General features: G+C 35.4%; 1 protein-coding gene across 2 annotated transcripts in view; it reads left to right on the top strand.

Moving 5' to 3' along the window:
- Positions 1 to 12,003, top strand: part of GLRA3 (glycine receptor alpha 3) — a 66,833-nt gene that overhangs the window by 33,796 nt on the left and 21,034 nt on the right. For both annotated transcript variants that reach the window (XM_015861833.3, XM_015861832.3), the window contains exons 4-5: positions 1,982 to 2,205; positions 4,044 to 4,126. In XM_015861833.3, the coding sequence (XP_015717319.1) occupies positions 1,982 to 2,205; positions 4,044 to 4,126 (307 nt within the window). The remainder of the gene's footprint in view (positions 1 to 1,981; positions 2,206 to 4,043; positions 4,127 to 12,003) is intronic.

The following is a 12,003-nucleotide window of genomic DNA, read 5'->3' as shown; positions in this document are numbered from 1 at the left end:
ATCTCATATTTTTTAATTATTTAGCTCATTCCCTGCTTAACCATGACTTTACCAGTTCCATCTTGTTCTGCCCTCTCACTACAGCTCATCATGCTAAAGTTTGTTCCTCACTTCAACTTTAATGGGAACAGCTCTATTTAGGTCTGAGATAAATTCTTAGGTACTAAGGATCAAATTCAGCATCTATTATAACAAAATAAATTCTAATCCACTCTATCATGTGCAAAAAGCTCTTCCAGTGTTATGACTGAACTGTTAGCAACAGATGTAGAAACCTAGAAAGGCAGAAATATGACCATTGCAACCTACAGCCCTATGCATGTACATAACTTAGAAAGCTGGGGCCTTGATGGAGCTTGATTTTCAAGCATTTGCAACACATGTAGTTAATTTAGTAAAAACATGTTCTAATGGGACTTTACGTATTATATTTTATTCTTTAGCAAATACATCAGTTTTGTATGTGATTTTTATGACACTCAAGTATTTTTTAAGGCAGAACTTAAATAGACAAGAATTGAAATTCATAATATTGATCAGTCAAAATTTAAATATTCTTCAGAAGAGTGGTGTTTCACATAGGGCCATTGCAATTACTCTTAGCAACTTTCTTGAAAAGTCCAGATTTCCATGTTAAATTCCATAGTGAACTAGAACAAATAAAGCAAGTATCAATTTACTTCATTATGCAAATAACAAATCTAGGTTTTACATACTATGAAAATGTGATGATTTGGTCCAAATGATAGCATACAAAAATTACAAAAGCAGGTAATATGAAGCATTCAGATAAAGTACATATTTTGGAAATATGTTTTTGTATATCTGCCCCTGGAATCTAGAAGTATTCCACGTTCTATGTACTAGGGAAATGTAACTCTACCTGTATCAGTATAAAGAAGAAATCAGCATACTCTGTAAATGTTTTAGATTTTGCTGCGTGCTGGAATTTGCAAATCAAACACTAGTACTGGAGCCAATAGCAATCTGCAAAGAGCAGCTACTTGATGTCTGAGTATAAATTTTGTTGGACCCTATGAAGCAGATGACAATATCTTACCCTCTAAGAAAGTTCATTCTGCAACTGAGTTTTGAAAGACAGTGGAGCAAGTTCTTGCACAACCAGGGCACATCAGCTGTTTGATAATGGCAGCCTTGAGGTCACGAGGAAATCACACAGCTTAAATGATGATTTCTCTCCCCCTACAAAGGAACCTCTCAGAACAGAATAATTTGAGTTAGGAGTCACCCTTCTGTGCAAGTAGCACACAGCTGTAGTAATCCTCTTGCAGGAAAGCAAATCAATTTGAGCAGTTTAATTTTGTTCTCTGTGTTGGCATCAAACCACCCTACTTGTTTAAAGCAAGTTGGTTCTGACGCCATTCTGTCAGACTGCTGTGGGCCAACTTAAAGAAATAGGAAGCATTGCTTTTTGAGTAGCCTTTGTAAATTCTCTACCATGTTTGAACAGATGAAGAACACATCCTCCTCATACAGCTGCAAAGAAATGTACTACTCTCACAGAATTTTTCAATAGGGACTGAGAGAAAGACTTAAGTGGTATGTCTAAAATATTTAAGGATTAGAGAGAGAAGAAAGATGTGAACTGAAATTCCCTTACAGTGGAACAGACTCTCACTGACTAGGAGAGGAAAGTCAAGCAGGAAAAGGTTATGCCATTAAACTTTTTGCATGCTTGTCTCACTTCTGCTTCAAGAAAACGCTGTTGAAGGGTTAGAGTTATGTGGAGATATATAGACTACATAGAGGTTGGATTTCCTTATCTTCGGATTTTTTCAATTACCTTGAAATTATGCTTATCCATTGTGCCCCCACTAATACAAATAGGTATCATGCTGGCAATCAGCTGAGTAATTCTTTTGTCATCCACAGATGGACAGGGGATTACATGGCTAAGAAATGAAATAAAAGCTAAATCCCTATGCTTGATAAAGATTTGCTTGTTTTCTCTTTCATTCAGGATTATCGAGTGAACATCTTTCTCCGTCAGAATTGGAATGATCCACGTCTTGCATATAGTGAATATCCAGATGACTCTTTAGACTTAGATCCATCCATGCTGGATTCAATTTGGAAACCAGATTTATTCTTTGCTAATGAAAAAGGTGCCAACTTTCATGAAGTTACAACGGATAATAAATTGTTGAGAATTTTCAAAAATGGAAATGTACTTTATTCTATCAGGTGAGTCTCTAATCATGTGATTTTTTTCAAATAGAAGTTCGTAAGCGTATCTAGGAATTGTTAACAGCTATTTTCAGTTGCTAGGGTCATGCAGTTCAATTACTAAAGTAAAGGTGAACTCTGAATATTGAATTTCATCATAATTGCTCTTCATTTTTAATGCCAAAATAGAAAGTGATCTCTCATTTGAAGTATTCTTAGTAAAAATTGCAGTCACACTCCAACATGGAAACACGAGCCACTTGAGGAAGCATGAGATTTTAAGAATAGCTCACTTAGTGTTTGCTGGAGGTGGGGAGAAAAGTGGAAAGTAAACTTTTGAAACGTTTTAAGAAGCTGTAAGCAGCAGTCACACCTAAGTATTTACGATATTCAATTGTTTCAGTTCTTTTCTCCCCACTTTGCTTTTATTAATACAGACATTGTTAGACTGTAACAGTAGTAAAATCATTCTAACAGTTACCTTCAAAAATGTAATCAAACAAGAAATGAATTTGATATAGGTATACTAATGTTATAGCCATTATATATATATAGTATTAATTTAGTGACTTATTTGAGAAAAATGTTACATTTTTCAAAATGAATTTATCTCTTTTCCACTTTGCATTTGGTTTTGCATCATATTCCATCAAAGGGTAATTGAAACTTTTTGAGACATCAGTACTCCGAAGAATAATTTGTATACTAGGACAAAAAATAATAAAATAAAATAAAATAAAATAAAATAAAATAAAATAAAATAAAATAAGAAAGTAGTGTTTGTGACTTGTGTGAATATACAAGTGACAAGGAGTCCCCTTTTTCCCATCTTTCAGTGCAAGTGAACAGCATGTTGTCAAGTTTATACTGGAAGAAAGGGTTTTGTTAAAACTCCTACACTCATTTCATGTCCAAAAGAAGTCTGCCAGTCTGAGAACATAACCATTCTTCTAGTGTATTCTGTCACTAGGAACATATTGAAAGCAAGCAAAAAAGGATTCCTTTCCTCAACAAAAGCAAAATATATAGCTAAATCAATTATCTCCCAACTCAGTCTGAGAGATGCCTGCAGTTTGAATGTATGACCCCTCCTCCTTGCCCTACTTTCTCCAAATTCATTCAACACATAGACTATAAACAAAGGCACCCTGCTGAAGCAAACTCAGAAAGCAACTTCAATAGATTTCTGACCAAGTTCACAGCCTCGTGAAATGTGAGGGAAAAAAACACCATTATAATACTAGAGCTATAAGAGCACATGTTTACTGTGATGCTTGTGGATATCATATTCTTGTTGAAATAGAATGCTTAAGCATTCTAGGAAATACAGGAAATATGACAGCTAATGTAAAACACAACTATGTTTCAAATGTATAGGAATATGTCGGTCTACCACTAACATCATAAAAAGTTATAATGAATCTTTGTGTTGACAGTTTAAGCACCTTATTTTAGAACACTAAAAACTTATTTTGCCAGCACAGTTTGCAACTGATACCTGAAATGAAATTCTTGCAATTCCGGGTAAGATTTATGTCAATGATTTGAAATACTGTAACAATATAACAATAATAATAAATCTATAGCATGAAAAAGCATGAAGATGTTGCATTCCCTTATATGTAAGTTAGAAAACTCTACTGAGAAGGCTGTAACAAACTTTGGCATTCTGTTTTTGTTTTTTTTCCCCCACATTGTTGCCATTCTAGACTGAGAGGGTCACATGGATTCAGCTAATACAGAGCCCTTCTGAGAGCTATCTAATGAAAAAATGTGTTTTCTTCTATTTCTGATTACTTCCTTTGCTCTTATGCACTCCACCTGTGCAATTATATGGTATTTTTGTGTTCTTTCAGATTGACTTTAATACTGTCTTGCCCGATGGATCTCAAAAATTTTCCAATGGATGTGCAAACATGTATAATGCAGTTGGAAAGCTGTAAGTTTGTGCAATGTATCATCTTTCAGATACTTTTCTAGAGATTACAGAAGTTATGCATAGAGTAGAAATACTCCTTTCTAATAGCATGTGGAGAAAGAAATAAATCACCTATTTTAACCTGGGAAACATTGATAATTTTCTAGGGAAAATATTTTTTCATTCTTACTTTTACAGACAATCAAGTTCATGTAAATCTAAATTCATTGCTAAAGTGATGTACTCAGTACCGGAGTTTACCTTTATGTGATGCTTAGGTGTATTGTGATTCACTGTGAAGTCTTCTCTGTGTTCACACGCACGGGAACAAAGTTATATGAGAGAACATAAGGAAAATATGAGAATAAATTAAGGAAGTGATTTATGTGATTTACTTGAAAAACTTGAAATTAAAATTATTTGGTGTACTTAAGTGATGGGAACAAGATAATTTATACTGAGTCCCTGCTCTTCAGATTCCTTCATCAGATCTTCAATTTATTTACACGTTAGAGCTACATATCTGTAGTTTTTACCTAATTATCCTAGAAATGACTAGAGAAAAGGCTTACTGTAAGGAGGAACAATAAAAGGTTACACTAAATGTATACATATATATATATGTTCATGATCCTATAAAGAGTATGCCACCTACACAGTTCTCAGCTTCTCTACTGGGGCAGGACCTTAAATCAGTGGAATAACCCTTAGATAATCTTGGAAAGGGCTGCGGACTTTCTAGGGTACTAATAGGAAGACCATACAAAGTATCATCCAACAAGGAAGCAAAAGTGAGCATGACATGACCACCAGCCAAACAGTGTAAGAAATCCTAAAAATGAGAAGGCTGCTGGGACTTGATGTAATTTGTAGTAGAGCGACTAGGCTGACACTGGAAACACCAAGCAAAACACAGAAGACCTACTTAATGGTCTTTTTACAACAGAGAAGATCTGATGGTTTGCCTAAGCCAGGTGTTACATCAGAGCTTGGAAAAAAACAAACTTAACAACTTTATGTGTTCTGAATAGTCTCTTCATAAAATCAGATACCTCTCAGTTCCCATGAACTGTACTATAGGGAACAAACACTTGTTAGTTGAATACCACTTTGGATGCCTTGCTGTGTTTTCCATCAGAATATTTTTCACTAACATCTTGTTTTTAATCATTCAGCAGCAGGCGTAAATTCCCTGCTGCACATCCTAGTAGTACAGAGAGTAGCATAATGCTCATAAAAGAACAACCAAACAAAATACAGATGTCTGCTTCATTTTGAGACGTTCAAAATCTTCTAATTACAGAGAAAGTTCAAACCTGATTTCACAAGGAAGAGTTGCTTTATCTATCTCTATATTACCTGTAACTCAGACATTGAAAAATTGGGACTATGGCCAAATTACCTGGCCTGGGGCAGAAAATCTTTCAGTATGTCAGCTTTGGCTATGCTTAGATATCTGCTAGAAGATCAATGTGTTAGGTTTTCATATTTGAGCCAATAATTCCCTGAAACTGAGAGAAATGTCTCTGGGACAGATTCAAAGAAAGTGGGCACAGCAACACAATTTCCATCCTCCTGGACCTTTAAGAGTAGGAGGCCATCTGTCTCAAAATGGTTTCCCTATCCCAGAGTACAGGAAGGGAATCAGACACTCAGGGAATTTACAAAAATGATCTCCTTTTTGGGCAGGAGTCTGAAAAAGTGCTTCACATGAGTATGAACTCTGAGCAATTTTCAGAACTTAGGGAAAGATGAACAGAAGCATCCCAATTCCAGAGCATTGTAGCTAAGAGTAGGCATCCATTCCTCTTTAGTATTACAAAAGAAAACAGGAAGATGGTTGCATATAGCATTTTCTTATGCCTTACTTGAAACATCCTGAATAAAGAGCTGAAATTAGATCCAAGACCATAAAATCTTCTGAGAATCTCTAACTTCTATATTCTTTGGTGCACAGTAAAACAGCTCAAACAGGGGCACTGAAGCAAATGTCTTGATGTTTAATGCACTGTCCAGGGATGAGGAAGTTGTAGATTTCAAAACTCAGAACAAATTTGTCATGTCTAGAGTAAATTAACTGTTCACCGGGCTGTTTTATAAAAGGAAAAACAGTGACTTCAACTGAAGGACAGCAACCGTGCTTCCAGAAGTTTCTTTCTAAAATTAACATCACTTTTGTTCTTCCCACTGAGTGTCAGGTTAGGTAGGATTTGGTACAATTATGAATTTACAACGTTTATTAATTCCAGAATTTCTTTAAACTGTGCCTGACCTTGCAAGCCAAATGTGACACTAAGCAAACTGGACAATTTGTAATGAATCACTCAGTTTTCTCTTGCTCATCTTGCCACCACACAAAGTCACAACGAAAGTCTGACAGTTACTTATAAAAAACAAACAGTATATTTTGTTTCCTCTGCTATTAAAAAAAAAAAAAAAAAAAGCTAATTTTATTCAGTAATAGATATTTTCCATCAATATTGATACCATTGCTCCAGCACAGAAAGCCCTAAGAGGGAAAGTCATGTATAGCTTTTTTCCACAAATGGTAGCTGTATTTCGATGCAGCTTTTGTAATGGGTTTTCCAAGGTCAGTATCTGCAGCTCCATTTGCCCCTTCACTTAAATACTTTTTATGTGCTTCAGGATATAAGTAAGAGTGTATTCTATTTCAAAAGTATTTATTTTACCAAAAGATTTATCAAAAACTAGAATGAGCTGCTTTTGTATCTTTGAAAAGAAGCAAATGAAAATGCAGTTAGGATATAATCCCTTCCACATTTCTACAGTTCATGCTGGGGCAGCCTACAGGCATGTGAGATAATTTTAGTTTTATTCTGCTTGAATAAGACACAAAGAAATGTCAGCAAGATATTTATTTCTGAGGCTTATTTCACAGGAAAGATTTATTTTTTTTTCTTTCATGTGCTAGATCTTCTTGTGTCTATCTTAGGTTTTGTTTTTATCTCATAGCATTCCTTGATTCATATATTACAATTATATATATGTTGTATTATAACTTTGTCTGAAATTCAATATTCTTAAATCATCAACCAGTAGTACCATTAAAATACTACATCAGTCATAAAAGGGAGAAATATGCCATGAGAAGCAGTATATGTAAGGGATAAAAATCATTTTACTTTGAGGCTCTGTCTCTTTAAAAATCACCTTCCACCCCTTTTGATTTATAGGAGCTTTTCTGTCTTTCGAAGGAATCATCTCCCATTTTGGGGGATTTCAGAAAAAAACTGACTCTATACTGCATAATGGTATTGCCTGAGCAGTATAATTTCTTCCTTCCCAGCCTCAAAACTGGAGGGACAGGGATTGCTGAAATAGAAAGATGTGTAGGCAAGCCAATAGGTAGTCTGCACCATGGGAAACATTGAGCACATTATTCCTCCCATAAAAACACAGATGACAAATAAAAGACCAGGGTTGTATTTCTGACCTGCCAGTGATCCTAGGGTATGTACTTGAATAGGTGTATGGCTTTTATCCTGTAGCAGGGTGACTCAACCCGCTGTGTATATCGTAAAGTGAGACCTCCTACACAGCTACCAAGAGACAGATAGCCATACTCCTCTGTTCCCAGCTAATACAGGATGAAAGGGCAGGAGCAATTGCTGCTGAGCCTGCAGGTGATGCTGAAGACACAGAAACTAATATAAAAGTGACATCTGAAAACTTACAGACTTCAGCATATGCAAGGTTTGAGAGAGGTGGGAGAGGGCTGCATGTGAAATGCTGCTCTTTTCTCAAAATCTAATAAGGATAAAACTATCACAGGGAGATTCCATCAGAGGGCAATCCCTTTGGAATGTGGCTCAGAAATACTTAGAATAATGTTTTCTTGGTAATCCAGAATAAATTTAGCCTACAATCATAATACGGTTGATTTTCAGAGCTAATATTCTGAGTGGGTAACTTATACTAGAAGAATTTATACTTACCCCAAGCTGAAGCCAGATTGGCTAGAGTTGCCAAGTCTTCCTGTGTTTTGCTGCTTGAAATTTAGGGTGCAATCCAGAACTCTACCATGTTCTTTGCAGCAGTAATCTGTAGGCAGCCTGTCCTGGAGGCACTCTGTTGGGATGCCTAATGGAGAAGCAATGAAATTACTCTAGTCAGCATGACTGTTCTTTTCTCAGCTGGACACCTACAGAACTACTCAGTTTGCTGAATAAGTCCAACATTACTCTTGTACTTGAATCTTACAAAACACTAAAAAAAAAAATAAATAAAAAAAAAAAAAGAGAGAATAGAGTTTAGGTTAATCACTGGGTTTAAAAGAAAGATAAAATAAAACCTCTATTCAAACCAAACTCTCTAGTAAAAAAATGCTAGATATTCAGGGTTTTTGTTTGTTTTTTGTTTCTAATGTTATTCATGTGATTGTTTATTGAATAAGAGAAATAGAACTAAGTTTTAATGTGTATATGTGTATTTTAAAAAGATGTATGAGAAGCAAAGTCTTTGAAGAATAGAACAGAATTAGCAGAAAATTTACAAGACATACCAATATTCAGGTGGCTCAGAAGATAGCTCAAAAATATTCTTCATGGTTTGGAATGGTACTTTGAAAGAGGTTAGAAGGAAAGAAATTAGCAAGTAAGACAGCTGTCAGGTATTTTAGAATTCTCAAGAGAATTTTCATTTGAAGTATATGTGGACTATTGAGGACTCATGAGAATTACTTCTCTTAAATACCAAGCTTTGTTTTTCTCTAGCGGAGTAATCCTTGAACAGCCTCAAGAAGAGATGTCCATACTTTCAAGACACATTATTAATAATTAATTTATTAATAATTCTTCAAGGCAAACTTGGATGTCCACTGTTTTGCTTATGAAAAAACAGGCTCTTATTGCACAAAGATGATATTGATTCAACTAAATTAAAATCTTTGTACTCTCAACCTGTATACAGCTGTCACAAATTGTTTGATTCTATTAGAATACATTCTGTATAGCTCTATACATGAAAGTTGAATCTTATTTAAGGTTGGTTTGGATCCTCTTTCAGAACTGAATGAATGCAGAAGTTACATGGCTTACTAAAACTGATAATAGTGAGGAAGAAGGGAAGAGATTCAAATGGCATTTTGTTCCAAGGACTTCACTTTTCTTTACAAGCATTGGAAACAACTTGTCAGTGCATTTTTTAAAAAAATCGTATTTTCTGGGAATGACAACCAAGCCCAAGAGAGCAGTCTGGTTTCCTCTCTTATTGGCACTATTATTGCCCTTGCTACTTGGAAATATTTCAGTAAGATTGCATTCTTTTTCCCTTGAACCTTTCCTGAAGAATGTAACTGCACACACTGAAAATTTTCAATTTAGCTAGAAAATCTTCAGTGCAGGCTAAAGATTAGAGTTTATTGGTCTTGTCTGTCTTCTGTTGAAAAGTTCTGTGCAGATAATGTAGATAAATTAAATAGACTGTCACTACAGTTTCATATTATTTGATGCTTAGGTTATTCAAATAGCTACACCAAATGTTCCAAGCAGAAGTTCTGATAACCAGTTTTCATCTCCTGTCTCATCTTTTCCACTTCCTCCCACAGTACAGAGTTTTGCTTTCATTTTCCCACATTTATCACGAGTTCTGTAATAGATATAAAATTTAAGGAACAACTTCTGGAGGCCAAATCCAACTTTACTAATTGTTTCAGACACTCTACAATGAAAATTAAGTCAAAATTCTACTTAGTCTGGCAGTTTTTCATATTCATCTCAGGCAGAGGTCTCAGTCTGCTGGTACAATCTTTAGTAGCTTCTAAAAATCACATCAGGATCCAGAATATGAGTTACCTCTTTAAAAAGCTGTTTTTCTTAAAGGCCACGGTACTATACATACACACAATTCTTGACTGTTCCTGAGAACTTCATCATCTGGCAACTGTCTCCTTCTGGGATTATAGTCTTGTCATATAATTACCAACAACTGACCATCTGCTTTTGCATTACAGATGTGCAGGACCTCAGACTTTGGGTTAACATAGTCAGTATTAATGCAACCTAAGCAGTCCTGTTGAATTGCTATTCAATAAAGCAATGTGGCTTTTTTCTTCCTTTTCCTACATTGATTTACTTTTAGCAACTTGAGACTGAGACTTCCTGACCCAGAAGTGATATCTTTAAGGTTTGTGTCTTATATCTGTCTTCTATTTTTTTCTACCAATCTGTTTATGAACAAAAAAAAATCTAATGGCCCTCTTTCCATTTACTGGTGAGGAGGCTGCAGCATCTGCAGTGCTATTAACATGCCTCTTAAGTCAGATATCAGTAGGAGCCTACAATGATAATGATCCTCCTTAACTTTATATGATGGTTGTTGTGGCCCTTCTATTTTACCTAGCATCGCAGAAGACTGTACTAGGAAATGAAAGTAAAACAGTTGATTCAAATTTCTGGGGCAAAGGAGATAATATGCAGTTAATCTAGGAAGAAACTGATTCCAGTTACATCAGACTGCCTCTAAGTATGGAAGGCTGCATCATAGCCTTTTTACACAAAAACTAGTAGTGTACCTCTATAGGTTTGTTGATTTCTGGTTCATGCTTTGATTAACTTGCCATTAGAGGCCTCCTGATCTATTTTCTCCTCCTTTCCCTTGTATCCAAAGTGGCACACCTGAAAATAAAATTTTACCTACTCTTGCAGCACCTGATTCTCTTTCACACACTTTCATTCTGCCAAGTTAAATACATTCTACTTCTCTAGAGCCGCAGTCAACCTTGTTGGTCGGTCACTATAGCTGTTTCTTATTTTTTGAACATGCACTTTCTTCCATTGGTAAAAGAGTAGTGCAGACTAGGAAGAAAACTCACTGAAAGGAAGTGAAACAAGCTGTATGTCAGTGATGTCAAACATAGAAGCTAACAGAGCTTCTTTCAACAATGCCCTATTTTTTCATTCTTAGAATATGTACAAAACACAGACAAAAAGCATAACTAATGGGCCCTTTCCTCTCCTAGCAAGAGTATCAGCCAGATAATAAGACCATGCAGAGAAGATATCTGTCTTGTTGAATTATATTATTGAATACAGCTGCATTCAGATCAATTATTTTTAATTGCAGTTGTGTTTCAGAAACACTCAGCTCTAATTAGAAGCTTGATCAGTGTAGATGGTGCTGCATAAACTCAGCACAAGGAGATCTTGTTATTCACTTCAGTCATCCATTTTTGCTCAGCTAGGAGTAGCTGATCTTATTCAGGCAATGAACTACTTTATTCACCTTCATTTTTATTTCTGTACAAATTTTTTCAGCAGCAGATGGATGAGCGTACTTTTTATTCTGCAGCTGAGTAGAGCAAATGCAGACCTGCTTTGTTACAGTATCTAATCAGATTTCTATTTTGCAAATGTAGGCCTCAGTTTGCCACATACATATGCATGAATGATATATATAGCCCCACAGAACTCAAGTGGTAGCTTCAGGATTTTAAATTTATCCACATAATTTCAATATAGTAAACATTTATGACTGGCAATTGTAGGATCCTGAATCTAAAAAATAACACTCTGACCTTGAGACTCCGAAATTTTCGTTTCCAAAGCTCCCTATGTTTCTTTAATTTGCTGCGCACACAACCCCCACGTTTGATGGTACTAAATGCTTTGATGCCTTATTCATAACAAGACCATACGTCTCTACTTGTCAATGTTGCTGAGACTGAACCTCACTGTAACTTCAGAATATTCCACAATGTCTTCACGATGCTGGGCCACTTCAATAGGAAACATAAATTACATTATTCAACAGAGTTCACAAAACTTTCATGCTCCATATCTGATCTTCCTGCTTCTTGTGTATATAATACCATACACTTAAACTGTTATTGTATTTAAACCACAGTATAACTACTAATTTTCATTTTTAAAACCATTTCC

Source organism: Coturnix japonica, chromosome 4, assembly GCF_054131305.1.
Source record: "Coturnix japonica strain WE chromosome 4, WE-NBRP24, whole genome shotgun sequence".
Classification (NCBI taxonomy): Eukaryota; Metazoa; Chordata; class Aves; order Galliformes; family Phasianidae; genus Coturnix; species Coturnix japonica.
The sequence above is the reverse complement of the archived record's forward strand: the minus strand, read 5'-3'. Positions and strand labels throughout refer to the sequence as shown.